Source organism: Rutilus rutilus (genome assembly GCF_951802725.1).
Source record: "Rutilus rutilus genome assembly, chromosome: 18".
Classification (NCBI taxonomy): Eukaryota; Metazoa; Chordata; class Actinopteri; order Cypriniformes; family Leuciscidae; genus Rutilus; species Rutilus rutilus.
In genome coordinates, this window is record NC_140231.1 from 10,847,039 (window position 1) to 10,863,599 (window position 16,561).

The 16,561-nt window shown below is 38.7% G+C and overlaps 2 protein-coding genes across 2 annotated transcripts in view; one reads left to right on the forward strand and one right to left on the reverse strand.

The window, feature by feature from the left end:
- Positions 1–5,326, reverse strand: part of gemin5 (gem (nuclear organelle) associated protein 5) — a 33,803-nt gene extending 28,477 nt beyond the window's left edge. The window contains exons 1-4 of the mRNA XM_084387434.1: positions 5,072–5,326; positions 4,836–4,990; positions 3,222–3,403; positions 2,977–3,128 (exon numbers count right to left, since the gene is read on the reverse strand). Coding sequence (XP_084243560.1) covers positions 2,977–3,128; positions 3,222–3,403; positions 4,836–4,990; positions 5,072–5,213 — 631 coding nt within the window. The 5' untranslated portion in view covers positions 5,214–5,326. The remainder of the gene's footprint in view (positions 1–2,976; positions 3,129–3,221; positions 3,404–4,835; positions 4,991–5,071) is intronic.
- A 768-nt stretch (positions 5,327–6,094) lies between these two features.
- mrpl22 (mitochondrial ribosomal protein L22) lies at positions 6,095–11,125 on the forward strand. Its single transcript, XM_084387046.1, has 7 exons — positions 6,095–6,164; positions 6,262–6,304; positions 6,493–6,628; positions 6,755–6,820; positions 7,820–7,897; positions 8,053–8,122; positions 10,832–11,125. Exons 1-7 carry the CDS (start codon positions 6,137–6,139, stop codon positions 11,038–11,040), a joined length of 630 nt encoding a protein of 209 aa, XP_084243172.1. The 5' UTR covers positions 6,095–6,136; the 3' UTR covers positions 11,041–11,125.
- The last annotated feature ends 5,436 nt before the right edge of the window (positions 11,126–16,561 follow it).

Genomic DNA, 16,561 nt, shown 5'->3' on the forward strand with positions numbered 1-16,561 from the left:
TCTCAAGCTTTTACTGGGAATATTGAGGAAATCATGTAAACTGTGTGTGTTCGCACTTGTAGTTCGATTTGCTTGGTTCGTTTGGTCCGGACCGAAACAAAAAACATTTAGCCCTGGTCTGTTCACATTTGCGTTTTAACCCTTAAACAGGCAAGAGTAGAAAATGATAAGCAACAAATAATTTCATGTCATTTTTTATATCATCTGGACTTAAAGGGATACTTCACCTCTGGGAAGATGAATGTGTATTTAAAATAGGTCATTTAAGTAGAAGAAATGTGAAGAAATTTTTGAATTTGGAGCTTTCTAGACCGAGAAAAGCCAGAAAATGCATTTTTGTCTTATGTGGATGAAAGACAACAACTCCCAGAATGCACTTGCTTCGCTGCCTTAGGAGGCCACGCCTACCGGTAAGAGTGCATAGTTGAAAACAACAAGGCTAGCCTACGTGATGAGTTTGCCAGTGATTTAGAGATGGGCCAAAATGTCCGGGATTCAGCTTTTGCGTTCTACAGTCGCCATTCATCATGTTTACTGTGGCGAGCAGGATGAGGCTGACGGCCACGGGAGAACGGCGCGAGGTCGGTGGCGTGATTACTGAGACGCGCCGGGTCTCCCATCTCTCACGGAGGAGCGGGAATTTTCTTAGCAATGGTAAAACGCACATCAACCGATCACTTGTTTAGCGTTCATGTAAACACTACATTCAGATTCACCAATCGGAATGAATTCAGTTAGATTGAAACAAAAGGTGCATGTGCATGTAAACAATGAATGGCGACCGCAGAACGCAAAAGCTGAATCCCGTACATTTTGAACGATCTCGCCCGTCGGACAAGTCCGGGAAAAGGAGGATGTTGTTGTTTACCCCTACTTACTCAGCTTTCTCCTACTATTCAGCTTTCTCCACAGAACAAGAGCCTACTAGCTTAGCTTCCAAAGAAAGACAGCTGACACTGTGTGTACATTCTGTGAGTGAGATCCCTCCCTCTATGGGCGGGCTGAAAACATGCGGAACAACGCCATCTACTGGCTGTAGTCTTTAGCCTCTGACCAGAAAATCCTCCGATGACGCAAAATGACGATTTTTGCGTCATTGGAGGATTTTTTCCAGACAAAAAATACATAAATCTCTTGTCTCAGGGGGATATGAGGGTGGAAAGCACGGTAATTCGAAAATACTACAGGTTTTCTACTAATACAAAGCTTAATGCTAAATCCTGAAGTAACCCTTTAAGTAAATCATATCATCAAATCATAAAAAATGTATGGATTTTGGATTTTATGAGTTGTGACTCCCAGATCACATTGCCTGTTTAGGGTATAAAAAAGACCAAATCTATAACTGTAACTGCCATTGCATGTTTAAAACAATTATATCCTATACTTCAACTCATATAATGTTGACATATTATATATCATTGGAAAGATTACAAACTCAAGATTCAGCCTGTGAAAACCGTTTTGAAATCGCACCTTGTGTTACCATAAAAATGGTAAAAACTTTTTGGTAAAATGGTAAAAAAATGTTGGATTTAGGTCAGGCTGACTAATTGATCACAGATAACTTGAAGCAAACCATGTGACCAGCATACTCAAGACAGACACGCATCCCCAAAGTATCAGTTTAACCTGTAAATTTTATAATTTGTAAAAAAATAAATAAAAAAAAACCCCCGGAATACAAAGATTGTTACAAAAGTGAATCCCTTTTTTATACCCAAGAGTGGCAATGTGACTCAGGTGTAACATATATTTCAAAACGTGCTAAATAACAACATGAACAACATTTTTATAAATTTTCTTTTTCAGCACCTTAAGACAATGTTCATAATTAATGCTAGCAGTGTTAGTATTATTTTTTCAAAAGAAAAGTAAGTTTAATATATATTTACTTATCTCAAAATCTGAATGTCCTGCACCACTGGCAGCCATGTTGGATTTAGGTCAGGCTGACTAATTAATAAAAAAAATTTTTAAACAAATCATGTGACCAGCATGCTCAAGACAGACCAGGCTGTGATAAAAGATAAAAGGATTTGATGAAAAAAAATCATTCTTACGCCCCCAAAAAGACGACAAAAACTATGTTACACCCAGATCACATTGCCAGTTTTAGGGTTAACAGCGAACCTAAAGATACCAAACATAAAGGCATAGGTATATGTTCACAACCTGATTGTTCGGATTTTATTACGCATATTTCGCATCGGAACTTACCGAACACCCAAAACAATGGATAAATGCGCTCGTTGTTTGTGCGTAGCCTGCATATGATGGTATTTTGGCCAGCTGAGAACTCGTGAAGAGATTATAAAATGTGAATCTAGTGCACATTTTGTTCCCAAATACACATTAAACTCGCAGCACAAAGTAGAAATGTAATTTATGAGACGCAGCATTTCCTGTGAACTTAGTAGCTTTATAATTATAAATATAATTATACCCTTATCCATTATAAGCTGCTCGCATGTAAATGAACGAGGTGATATTTTAGTTTCATTGAGATATTATTTTAGTTTTTAATATTTTGAATACATTTTTATTTTTTGATTTTCTGTTTTGATGTTTTAGTAATTTTGTTGTCTGTTTTTGTCATTGTGATTTTATCACTACTTATGTTTTATTTTGATTAATTGCACAGCCGCATTTGTTTATTTTAATGTTACATTCGATTGAATTAACCAGCTTTTCATCAAATCACAAACCCCCTGCCATTTGAGAAACCCTTTATTCATTTATATAAAAAGACGTTAAAAATTTACATTTTTAACATCACATGATGTTATATTATGTTAAATTATCTTTTTTTATGTATTATATTTACATATCCACATCTTCTGTGGAAGTCTCAGGACCAAAAAATGTTCGTCCAATCATTGCATTTGGTTGCTATTGCTAGGCGCTCTGAAATTACCTACCCTACCTTTAATAGTAATATCTTACTGAGGCAAGACGGATCTTGAAGTTGCTTACCTGCGTTTTCTTCTGATCGTCCGTATAGAGGCTCTTCTCTGGGACGAGGGCACCATGCCAACGCATGAATCTCATCATCATGCCCCCTCAGTCGATGAATCACCTCCCCTTTCTTACTGATGTCTATTACTACTATCATTCCATCCTTATACCTTTAGGAGGAAGCATATACAATTAGCAAGCATCACTAAAGAGTCAGGGTCTCTCTAGGATCACAATTAAATAATAATATAACAAGCCTCTACCCCACTGCGATGTAGTTTTCTTCATGTGGAGAGCAGGACACGCAGAAGATTGTTCGAGGTTCAGGGAAGAAGCTCTGGGTGTCATTACTGCTGAGCCAATAGCACACCACGATGCCCTTCTCATCTCCTGTGACCAGCAGAAGTTTCTGCACTGGAGACCAGTGGACCGCAGTGATGGTGCTCTGTTCAAACACAAACATACATTTGTTGATCATGTGCATGCAGGGCCTAAAACTAACTTTTTGCCACACCTGCCAATGGCCGGTGACTTAAGAAAATGTCCGGCATAACTACTTTTTACCAGCCATGAAACTGTTTTTGCAAAAACGGGTAGTTATGACACCAAAATGTTAGATACCAGATAAAATTCACCATTTTTGCAGTTACAGAAATGTAATAAAGTAATTAAATGTAAAATAACACAGTCTTCACTGTATAAATTAAGCATAGATTAATCCATATTAAAGTTACAATAGTTATTCAGTCAAGGGCAGTGAGTGATTTGTCTGTGTCTTTTGTTGTTTGATTAACAGATAGCCTATAAATATAGGCTGCTGTCACTTTAAGAGATAATGCATGAACGCAATACTGATACACATGCGTTTTCTTTCTCAACTGTTTATGTTCACTTAACAGTTATGTTTATGTTCACTTAAGTCATTATATATATATATATATATATATATATATACACACACACACATACGTACATATATATGTGTGTGTGTGTGTGTGTGTGTATATATATATATATGTGTGTGTGTGTGTGTGTATATATATATATATATATGTGTATATGTATACATATATATACATATATATATATATATATATATACACACACACACACACACACACACACATACACATATATATATATATATATATATATATATATATATATATATATATATATATATATATAGGTCACAGAAATTTCACTCCACCACACATATTTTGCTTATTTAAATATGTAGCAACAGTAGTTATGATTTTATGGTTTTCATGGAGTACATTATAGATATAGGCTACTATAGTATTGCTGCAAATTAGAAATCTACATTTTTTACAAAAATAAAGCCCAAAAGATCTGCTTATGTCACCTGTGTGAAACTTTCTAGCTGACTGACATACAGTTGTCAAAAAAACTTGTGATAGTCTTAAAATGGGTAGAAAATATTTCAGCAAAAGTAGTTTTGATATTGTGGTTGTTATGGAGTTATGTTATAAATGTAAAATTTCTTGATATTACTGAAAATTAAAAATCTAAATCTATAAAAAAAAAAATCTAAAATTTCAAACTTTTGTAAAGAAAAAGTGTTTAATGAAAAATATAAATAAATATTATATTATAGTTACTCTCTCTCTCTCTCTCTCTCTAATTATATAATTGTTTAAATTTATATTTACACATTAGATACTGATAAAAATAACATGTTTTTATTGAGTTAGAGTTAGATGTGGCGACAGTGTAAATGTAGACAAGGCAATTAAAAATCGTTATACTTTTGGTAACTTACATCTGGTAAAAGTGAAAAAGTGCAGACAGAGAGCTGCAATCTAGAACAACTTGTGAGTCAGTCACAACTCCATAAAATAAAAATATTCACTCACTTGGTGGACATTATGCTCTTTCAGCAGAATTTTCTGCTCAGAATCCCAGATTTTGACTGTCTTATCGTCTGAAGTGCTGGCACAAATGTGTTCTTGTCCATCATAAGAGCAAAATGCAAAACCAGAAACTCGTTCCGTGTGTCCACTGAGTTCACCTGCAGAAAGAACGACTGAGCTGATCAGATCGATGTGATTTTGCAAACGCAAAGCACTGAATGAAAGCACCGGGCTCTTACCTGTGACTGCTGGAGAAGCTGCGGTCACATTTAGCAGATAGATGTTATTCTTTGCTCCAAAACCCAGCACTCCCTTTCCATTTATGTCACTGCAGCGGGAACAGTACCAGTTTGGAGAGGCTGGCAGATGTCTTTGGTGCATTATAAAGAGCAAGTGATCGCTGCATCAAGATCAGAAAACAAATCTAAGGATGGTGACAGACAGTGAATTCACTTCTCACATGTACTCATGCTGCCGAAAACACACCAGCTGCCGAATAACGACAGCGTGTGTTGTAAAAAATGATACGGAACGCGAGAAGGGACCACAGACACAGTCAAATCTTTTTTTAAGACCAACATTCAACAAACATGTTGGCCGGAAAATATTTTAGTGGGCCTTATTTGTCATTTGAATATTTTAGTAGGAAACAATCCTTCCATTAATAATAAAAAGTATAATTTTAAAATAATTTGCAGTGACACTTGCCGTAAAGCAAAGCGTCGTAACGTATTCACCTATAATTTCCGAGAATCGGTTCTTTCGGATAGTTCGTTTCAAAGAACCGGTTCGAAACACCATTTTAGTGATTCTTGTACACGAGTCAGTCCGTGACATCCTAGTTACCTACTCTAAAACGTCCCAGTAAAGCTAGTATGTAGGTACTTACTGACGTTTTTTTTTTTTTTTTTTTTTTTTTTTGGAGTATGTTGTAATTTAATATGAGACTGTTCAGTTGTTGTTCAGTTGGCTCATAAAATGCAACGTCATTAAGAACCTACCTTATTAAAAAGGTAACACTTTATTTTAAGGTGACGTAGTTAACGTTACACGTTACTACTTGTAACAGTATGATGCATAATTACAAGTAACTAACCCTAAACCAACCCCTATTCTATAGTAAGTAGGTACATGTGGTTAATTAATATTACTCTGTACTTATTTGAGTAAGCTTGATAACTCAAAAAAATACAAAAATTCACTTAAAATAGTATTTTTTGACTGACTGTATTCAACCGACTCATCTAAAAGATCCGAATCAAAAGGACGATTCCCTCACGAATCGGACATCTCTAACAATCAATATGGCGGCCTCCGCTGTGACATGGTCTGGTAAGTCAAATCAAACATACTTACGTTGTATTTATATTTATATTGGCATTTCAGTTGCTTTTGGTTTAACTGGGAATTATATGAACATTATCGACAGGTTTAGCCTCCATTGGCCGTGCTTGTGGACATATTCGCTCTAGGTAAGAAAATCCCATGCAGTTGCTGTGCAAAGGAAAGGACACAGAATGTGTCTCAAATAGCTAGCAGCTATCTAGATAAATAGTATTTCTGGCCATCAAAGATCGCTAGGTTTTGAGACACAGCCTATGCTGTTGTGTTTTTCTAATGTTCTCTAATGTTTTTCGGTCTGTCTTGCTCTTTTCATCAGGTTGCTTGGATCTTCCTCCACATTATCACAAGTATCATGCCTTCACACAAGCCCAGAGTTAAACAGCAAACACTGGGAAAGGAGAAATTTGACTGTATATCCACCACAAAAGAAAGATGAACCACGCAGACCAGCTGTTAGTAATACATTTAATTCACTTCTAAAATATGTGCATGAATGAAGTTCATTAAATTATGCTGGATTTGACTTGTGTTGTGTGTGTGTGTGTGTGTGTGTGTGTGTGTGTGTGTGTGTGAAATAGGAGATCCATCACTGCAGACGTCAGATTAAATACAGCAAAGACAAGATGTGGTACTTGGCTAAATTGGTGAGTGATTGATATGTGCTATGTTCACGGAAAATAGGACTAGTCAAATAAAATAAAATAAGAACGAATAATCAAGCTACAACCAACAGCACAAATAAATACAATAGAGCAAAGATACAAATAAAATAAGCACTGCTTTTCAGGTTTTTCAAGCATCTAACAGTAGTTTTCTGGTGCAGAAATTGAATAAAGTTATCAAATGTAAAATAACAGCATTTAATCTTCACTGTATAAATTAAATAAAGATTAATCAATAATTAATAAAGATACAAAAGCTAATCAGTCAAGAGCAGTAAGTGATTTCCTTGCCTTTTGTTGTTTAATTTACAGGAATATTTAGGCTGCCGTCACTTTAAGACATAATGCATTGATCCAGTACTTTGATACTGTACACATGCTTTGTCTTTCTCGACTGTTTACGTTCACTTAAGACATAACCTACTACGTTTGCTAGGGTACTTGCCAAGACGGGCATGTTGACAATTATTTTGTGAATTTGTCCGTTCAAGCGCAAGACTTGAAAGAGAACTCAATATCTGCGCGTTGTCTGAGACGGCTTTCCGTGTGCGCGCTTCGGATGAGTGCACACACAACTCTTCTTACAGTACGAGCGAGTTCTCTTTCGTGTCTTCTTGCACTTAAATGTTTAAATTGGCAAGGCTTAAATTAAATGAGTTTAGTTTACACCCAGATGACAACATGTGCTGTTCAGGTCTCACCTGCGCTCGCGAGCACTATCAACACCCGGGGGATGACGGCGTAAATGACTAGTCGTGTTACGGCACACGCATTGAACAAAGTTGAACGCGTCGTTATTTTCAACAAACCAAATTATAGATGCGTCGTCAGATTTGAGATGAACCGCGATGCAAGTGTTTTATTTTATTTTAAGAACCGTTATACTCCTAATGTTGATAATTACATAATATGCCATAGGGAGTAATGATGATGATGATATAGAGTTTGTTGCATTATTTTAGTGATGAATGTGTTTTACAGCTCAGAGGTATGACCATTGACCAGGCATTAACTCAGCTCGAGTTCAACGACAAGAAGGGAGCTAAAATAATCAAAGAGGTAAAAATACAGTGATATGACTTGAAAATATCTATTGAACTGCTCAAATAATATTGATTAAAATATGTTTTTGCTGCGAAAACAATGTGATCATACAATGTCACACTTCAAAATCTGTTTCAGAAGCCATAAGGTTTTAAATGTTTGTGTTAAAGGTTCTTTTGGAAGCTCAGGAGATGGCGGTCAGGAATCACAATGTGGAATACAAATCAAATCTATATATTGGTGAGTCACAAACATGCCAAACATTAAAGGAACACTCCACCGTTTTTTGAAATAGGGCTTATGGAATCCTGGAATGGAATGGAATCCTTTGTTGCCAGCTAGCATGTCTTGAGTAAAAGTGATAAAAAAAAAACAAAAAACACCTAATTACTTCTTGTGGCCTGCGTATTCACAACGAGTACAAATAGCGATGCAGATTAACACTAGGTGATTTCTTAGGCAGATATTGACTTGGGACTATATTATGGGGAAGCACAGGCGAAGCACGGCTACTTAGGCGAAGCACTGCTACTTGGGCGCAGAGATATCACGCAACACATGAAATCCCACGACTTCCGTCAACATACCGGTGTGAATAGTAGCTGCCTGGCTATTTTCCCAACAGTACATGAATGGCGATGAACATGGCTGATTTTGTGTGAGCCAGAACCATACCTATATACAAGAGTTTACAGAAAATGAGTGGAAATAGAACGACAGGAGGAGGTTGCGATCGCTCAACAGCCCGAGGACGTGAGGATGAGAACCAACACGAACTGGTGGTGTGAATGTGGGGGAATATGCCGACTGAAATAGAGTGTCTGTGCTGTGGCGAGTGGGACAAGTTTCTGCCATCGATAACCAGGCTCAACGTGTCAGATCAAGATGAGCGTCCCCGCAGTTGTGTCACAGCTACCGCGGATTTCACGGCGTTGATTCATCCGGCAGTACTCGATTTTTTTTTTCCGGTGTGATAAAGTGAACTGGAAAAAACGCCCCACGCCGAACAGACCAAATGGACAGCTGTCCACAGAGTAAGTGATTATTTTAAACATGACACATGTATAGTAAACTGCTTGTAGCCTTCTCTTCTCTAGTAGTTATACTAAAACTCCTGAGTCAAAAGAACCAGGCTAACTCGGTGAGAGAAATATAGCTAACTTAGCCCTCAGTCATTTCATTTTACAGGTAACGATAACAGCGATTTTTATTTTAGTTTGGTTGTTCATGCTAAACAGGTTGAATTCAACATGAGGTTATACTAGAGGAGGCTAACGTTATTTGAACCGTAGTCTATATACAGCTTCTCAGCATCTATCTTATAACCGAATAAAGACATAAGGAAGAGTAATAAAAGACAACTTACATGTGCACTTTGTTCTGCCTGTGCTTTGAAAATAGATGGGATGGGGACAGCCGTATGTTTCAGACGTAGTACCGTCTTTCTGGGCACATATTCCATTTTTTCAAAGTAACTTAGTCCTCCGGTGCAAAATGCTCTTCGCAAACACAATACTGTTTGATTTTGTAGAGAGGCGTTGAAGTACAGATCTCCAGAGCAGCTAGCCATTTATTTCTCAGTTCCACATTCAATGGAATTCTGTGAAACATTACATTCGTGTATGTCGTTTGCTTGTTCTCACAACCTTTTGCTACGCAGATAATTACCATGTTTGCTGTAACTTCTCAAAAAAAACAATCCAAAAGCGAAGACACTCGGTGCAGGTCACGCGTGTTGTTCTTCTGTGTTTTGACTCGTTGCACACCGGTATGTTGACAGAAGTCGTGGGATTTCATGTGTTGCGTGATATCTCTGCGCCCAAGTAGCAGTGCTTCGCCTAAGTAGCCGTGCTTCGCCTGTGCTTCCCCATAATATAGTCCCAAGTCAATATCTGCCTAAGAAATCACCTAGTGTTAATCTGCATCGCTATTTGTACTTGTTGTGAATACGCAGGCCACAAGAAGTAATTACGTGGGTTTAAAATTTTTTTTTTTATCACTTTTACTCAGGACATGCTAGCTGGCAACAAAGGATTCCATTCATTGTGCTAAGCTAAGCTAGCGCCGACCCTGTCAAACTAAAACAATGCATGCACTGAGACAAAAATGCATTTACCCACCTATCTAAATGTATGAAAGAATATGAATAAGCCCTATTTCAAAAAACGGTGGAGTGTTCCTTTAACATCAAAGCTATTAACACTTTTTTTTTATTAACAAGTTATTTTTGTCTTTTTTGTGCAACCTTTTAGAATTTTTTGTACAAGTTTATCTTAAATATTCTGTAAACATTACCCTGCTTTCATAAGCATCTGTCATTCATTAGCGATACAATCCATTGATCGCAAACTTTTCATTAAACCAAAAAATAATTCACAAGTGAACGTCTTGACACGCTGGCAAAAAAAAATGGTTTCAAGCTAACCAGTTTTATGCTCTAATGAAACTCAAAGTTTTGAGAAAAAATATGTGACTCAACCAAAAGAGAAAAACCAATTGGTGAAAATCATTTTGTTGAAAAATGTGAGAAAAATAATGGGTGGTTTTTCTTGCAAAATGTTTTGGTAACACTTTACAATAAGGTCTCCTTTGTTAACATTAGTTAATGCATTAATGCACTGAGAACTGACATGGACATTAACTAATGATGACAGATACAGCTTTGGACCTTCAATATGTTTTAGTAAATGTTGAGATTTACGTTAACTAAGATGCGTAAATGCTGTAGAAGTAATGTTCATTATTAATTCATGTTAACTAATGTAATAAAATAAACCCTTATTGTAAAGTGTTACCAATATTTTGTTGGGTAAAGACAAAATGAATCCATATTTTGCATGAAAAGGCATTATTATTTTAGTTTAATTCCAATGTTTTATCTGTTATGCATGCATCTGACTTTTGTAATATACCAGTTGAATTATATTTTCTTCGGTCTGACTTCTACAGCGGAGTCGTTCTCTGGCAAAGGAAAATACCTGAAGCGCATTCGTTATCATGGACGTGGCATGTTCGGCATCATGGATAAAGTGCACTGCCACTACTTCGTAAAGCTTGTTGAGGGGGTGCCGCCCAGCGTCGAGCAGAAGACCGGATTCGACCAGGCCAAGGAGTATGTCCAGCAACTGAGGAACCGAACAATTATTCACTCACTGTAGTGTAAAATTAACATTGATTTTTATTTTTTTGTTATTGTGTTCATGTAAATAATAATTGAAGAATAAAGAAATCATGCCAAGCATAGCTTTTGTTTAAGCTTGTGGTTCAATATGTATGAATATTAGTTCAGTATGTACATATTAGTATGTATATGTTGGGGTCGAAGTAACGATTCGATTGTGATTCGATTCAATATCGATTAATTTGCAGATAAATCAGGTACAGAACATGGCAGATTTTCTCAAGGAAAAAAATGGCTTTGAATAGATTTTTTCTTTCTCAAAAAATGAGTGCTCAAGACCTTGCTTCATTTTCATCCACCTGAAATTGGGGAACATGCACAAAAAAATTATAGTCAAGGTGTTTTTGTGGTTGAAGAACAAAAACTCCCTAATCCCATGTGTCCGCGGGTCAATTTAATGTCAAATTGTCAATTTTTTTTCATTAATAAAACAAAACCTGGCACAGTCCAGAGCACACACAAATGAAAGCAACACACACACATTTCAAGTTTTGAAAAATACAACAACAAACAGTAATATTGTAAAATATTATAACAATTGAATTTATAATTATATAGGATTAGGCATGTAACTGTTCACAAAATTCACGGTTCGGTTCAATCGCTGTCTGTTGCATTGAGACTCTGGTATGGCTTTATTTTGAAATTCTCGTCAGCAAAATAGAGGGAAAACAAACAATATTGTTTATAAAATGTAACTCACAATGTTAATTTATTGTTAATCTAACTGTTCCGTTCGCCTTACATACTTAATAATCGTGACGTAAACATTACCTACGCCAATAGCAGTGCTTAGTAATCGTGACGTACGCCAATAGCAGCTGTAAAGCAGAAGCATTGTGGGAAATACCGACTGTTTTAACGAATAAACGTAGAATTTGTGTTCTTATTGTGTTTAACACATCTATATTTGACCTCGCGAGTCGCGAGTATATCCAACGTGAAAAATCGCAGCTTGATTTTCCAGTCTTTGAAAAAATTTACAACCAAATACTGCATAACAGTAACAGTACGTTAACATCCAGTGCAGCTCGTCGCCTCTGCCTCGAGAAACCTTCAGGCTCTTCCTCCTCTGTGTCAGTGCTTCTGATGTCTGGAAACTTCATCAAGAATCTCACGTTTGAAACGCAACTAATTTTCAATGCCAATAAACTTTCCCAATAGTAGAATAGAAATAGAAACATGTTTTCACTAAACAAGCTGGATTGAAGAACATTTGCTGGATTGGGTAATGTTTTTTAATTCGAACGCAGAGGCGTATAAGAGGAGTTAGTCAATGTCCATCTCGGGGAGTTTGGTGTTTCTGGGACTCGGCTCTTCTCCGGCTGGGTCTCTGAATACCCCTGTCCGTTAACGGGACCGTTCTGTTCGGCCGCCGACTCCTTTGGAGGCTCCAGTGTGTCCCTTGATAGGACCTTGATAGTCGCCTGAACTGCCTGCCCCGCCCTGGTCGCCTGAACTGCCTGCCCCGTCCTGGTCGCCTGAACTGCCTGCCCCGTCCTGGTCGCCTGAACTGCCTGCCCCGTCCTGGTCGCCTGAACTGCCTGCCCCGCCCTGGTCGCCTGAACTGCCTGCCCCGTCCTGGTCGCCTGAACTGCCTGCCCCGCCCTGGTCGCCTGAACTGCCTGCCCCGCCCTGGTCGCCTGAACTGCCTGCCCCGCCCTGGTCACTTGAACTGCCTGCTCCGCCCTGGTCGCCTGAACTGCCTGCCCCGCCCTGGTCGCCTGAACTGCCTGCCCCGCCCTGGTCGCCTGAACTGCCTGCCCCGTCCTGGTCGCCTGAACTGCCTGCCCCGCCCTGGTCGCCTGAACTGCCTGCCCCGCCCTGGTCGCCTGAACTGCCTGCCCCGCCCTGGTCGCCTGAACTGCCTGCCCCGCCCTGGTCGCCTGAACTGCCTGCCCCGCCCCGGTCGCCTGAACTGCCTGCTCCGCCCTGGACAACATCTTCATCACTTTGAAAGGTTTTTAAACCAGTCATGATGTAAAATGTTATCTAAGGTGATCCGTGACCCACTGTCATGAAGTTTCTCAAGAAGATCCAGGCATTCTGTCAAGGTTTTCAGAAGACAGTTGATTAGTCACGTTTGTCCTTATAGACACTCACAAACAGATTTTGAGAAATGTAGTTCATATAAGGTCATGTTACCATGAAATACACAGCATTTCTTGTTGTTACTATGATATTCTCACGATGCCCATGAACATTTATTCATTGCTAAACATTCATTGTCAATCCGCTGTGTTTTACACTTTGCTCATCATTGACACTAATAATTTTACTGAGCTCTTCATGTTTTTAAGCAATGTTATTTCCATTTCGTTCTTGTTGTTGGTCTCACCTTTGGACAGACGTGACCTTTGCCAAAACCATCGGCCTATTCTTTTGACCAGCTGATCCAGCAGTGTGTGTATGTCCTCAGTCGGGACCCACTCAGCTGACTTTCTGACCTCTGAGTTTAATATGGGTTCATCAGCACCTGTAAGAATACATTTCCAGTGTTTAGTAAAACATCATCAAACACATCAACAGTGAACGGTGTGCGAGAAGCCGACTCACGTCTTTCTTCAAGGATCAGTGCGTCTCCGAAGTCCGTCAGCTTCACTTTCAGGGTGTTTGGGTAGATGAGAACGTTCTTCATGTGTGTTTTGTGATAAACACCTTGATCCAGGCACTGCTGCAGCGCAACAACGAGCTGCTGAACGATGTTTTTCACTACGTGTTCCGTCAGGGAACCTCGGTTTCGTTGGCAGAACTCCAACAAGGTCATTCTGTGATGTGGCCATTCCAGAACCAGGACGTCTTGATTTTTCAGGACATACATGCAATATAACTGGTTGATATGTGTGCTAGTGGAAGACTTTTGTAGCATAAACATTGCAGCTGCGTCTCGACTCATAGGTATGGCAAACTCAGGCTAAAGAAAAGAGATTGACAGAAGGTTAGTTGACTCCAAACTAATCTCTAATCTCCTAACTTAAGGCCCGGGATACTTCATTTTCCATCTCGTGAGCTTTTCAAAGTAAACTCTTGGGCTGCCCTGACTAAAGATTAGTCATTCATTCAAGCCATTAGTTGATTAATCGCATGTTTATATTAATTTAATTACTTAAATATAAGTAAACCACATACTTTGGGCTTAAAGAGTTAATTAAAAATCAAAGCAATTTACTTTGTTGAACAAAAACTGATGTTTCTAGGCTTTCAACTATATCTTATACTGTACATACAGGTGTATCAATTACCAAATTACAATTTCATAAAACGATTCTTGGAGAATTTCATGAAGAATAAAGTTGTCAACTTACCAATTTCACCAGCTTCTCAGGCTGGCTCTTCTTAATACGACGGATGATCACCTAAAAAATGAAGAAAATAGTTACGTAACGTAAGTAATCTGATCCATTTTTGTTTGTGTGCATGGTAATCTACAATCTTTACATTTCTGATGAAAACTGTAAACACTGATGTTTATGTCAGGACTAAAAGACTAAAGATAGAAGGAAACAAGAGGGGAAAAGTTTGAGCAACATACTCGTTTGCCATCCGAGATTCGAACTCCCTTATAATCACTGCGATCCCCTCTGGATTTCAGTTTCCGTCCCACTTCATAAAGAGATTCAAATGATCCTGAAAAACACACGTTAGCATGTTAATATACAGCATGAGACTGAACTCCAGCAGCAAACACACCTGAGATCAGGTGAGGAACCGACAGGAGTAGAGATTAAACTAAAGCCAGAAGCATCAGGCAGAAATGGAGATGAATCAGAGTGATAATATCAGAGTGTAATAAACACCCACTTGACCGTATGAAGTCGAGCGGGACTCGAGCGGTTGTGTCGGCCTGGACTAGGACTCGAGCGCGGCGGGTCTGTCGGCCTGGACTTGCGAGCGGGTCTGTCGGCCTGGACTCGAGCGAGTCTGTCGGCCTGGTCTCGAGCGGGTCTGTCGGCCTGGACTCGAGCGGGTCTGTCGGCCTGGACTCGAGCTGGTCTGTCGGCCTGGTCTCGAGCGGGTCTGTCGGCCTGGACTCGAGCTGGTCTGTTGGCCTGGACTCGAGCGGGTCTGCCGGCCTGGACTCGAGCGGGTCTGCCGGCCTGGACTCGAGCGGGTCTGTCGGCTCGACACTGGGTGTGTGTGGAAGCTTCTGCGACGGCAGAAAAGCACACACTTGGGTTTCGTTGGTTTGGAAGAGACGTTTCCCAGCATTCCACACTCTCGAGACGCCAGCACCGAAACTCATCCATCTTGATTGCTTTTCTGCAAACAACAATATTGATTAGAAACATGTGTTTTATTAGCACAGATTACAGCTGAGTGATTGTCCTCATGTACAGCTGCTTTATGTTGCTAGTTCAAAACAAATGGGGGAAAACATTTGTGAAAAAGGATATTTTATTCATGTTATGCCCCAATTTGTCATCCTAAATCTCAGACCGGATGGTAATCTCTCGAACTCATTAAACTGAGCAAGCCTATGGTCCGATAGGTAAATTAGGGCAACATGTAATGGAAAAAAAAAGTGTAATAATGATATCGATTCATTTAGACAAATATTAGGTAGGGTTACAGTAGATACATGTTAATAGATAGCCTAAAGGTTAAAAATAACAACTCAAATATAAATATAATGCGTTTATTATAATAACAATGTAATAATATTTTAATGATATAAGTAAAAATCGTATATGTTAATACGGTGCAACTTATATTTAATTCAATTCACATTCATTTGTATAGTGCTTAAGTGCATGAGTCCATATTACAATTTAGAGTAATCTTTTATCAGAGAAAACTGTCTAAGTTATGCATTTCAGAAATGTACTGTACATATAGTCACAGTTAGCTAAAAATGTATTAATTTAAACAATGTAATAATTTAATGCAGAAACAATGAGCTCATTGAAGAAATGAATACTTGTTTGTTAACAAATGATTATGACATTTAGAAAATATAGCATTGGTGCCAAATTTAGCAAAATACTCCTCTTGTTGTGCTATGGTCATTAATGGCTTTCCTGGGGTAAACGTAACGCTATGTGTCATATGTTCTCCAGCTGTTTTATTGACCATTTCCACGGGAGAAAAACACTGAATGATCGACATTCTGTATGAGGCATAAACATTTCGGTAAGTTGTAGCCTACTGTATCTTTCAACATACCAATCGTTCATTCGTGTTTATTTACTATTAACTAGTAGTAGTAAGAGTAAGAGATGATCGGTTCACGTGCGCCAGCGATCTGTCACCACACATTTACAAGCGCCAAAACGGTATTTATTGTTTGAATTTCGCAATAAAATTGACAGAATTTGAGTGGTTCGTATTTGTTTCATATCAAAAGTAACCAGCTCTGTCTGTGTCAGTGTCAGTGTCCTCTTCTTCGCGGTTTTTCTCTGCGTGAGAAAATGGATGTGTGTCGTGAGAGCGTGTCAGTTGGCAGCCCTGGAGTGTGTGTGTGTGTGTGTGTGTGTGTGTGTGTGTGTTTGTGAATGCAC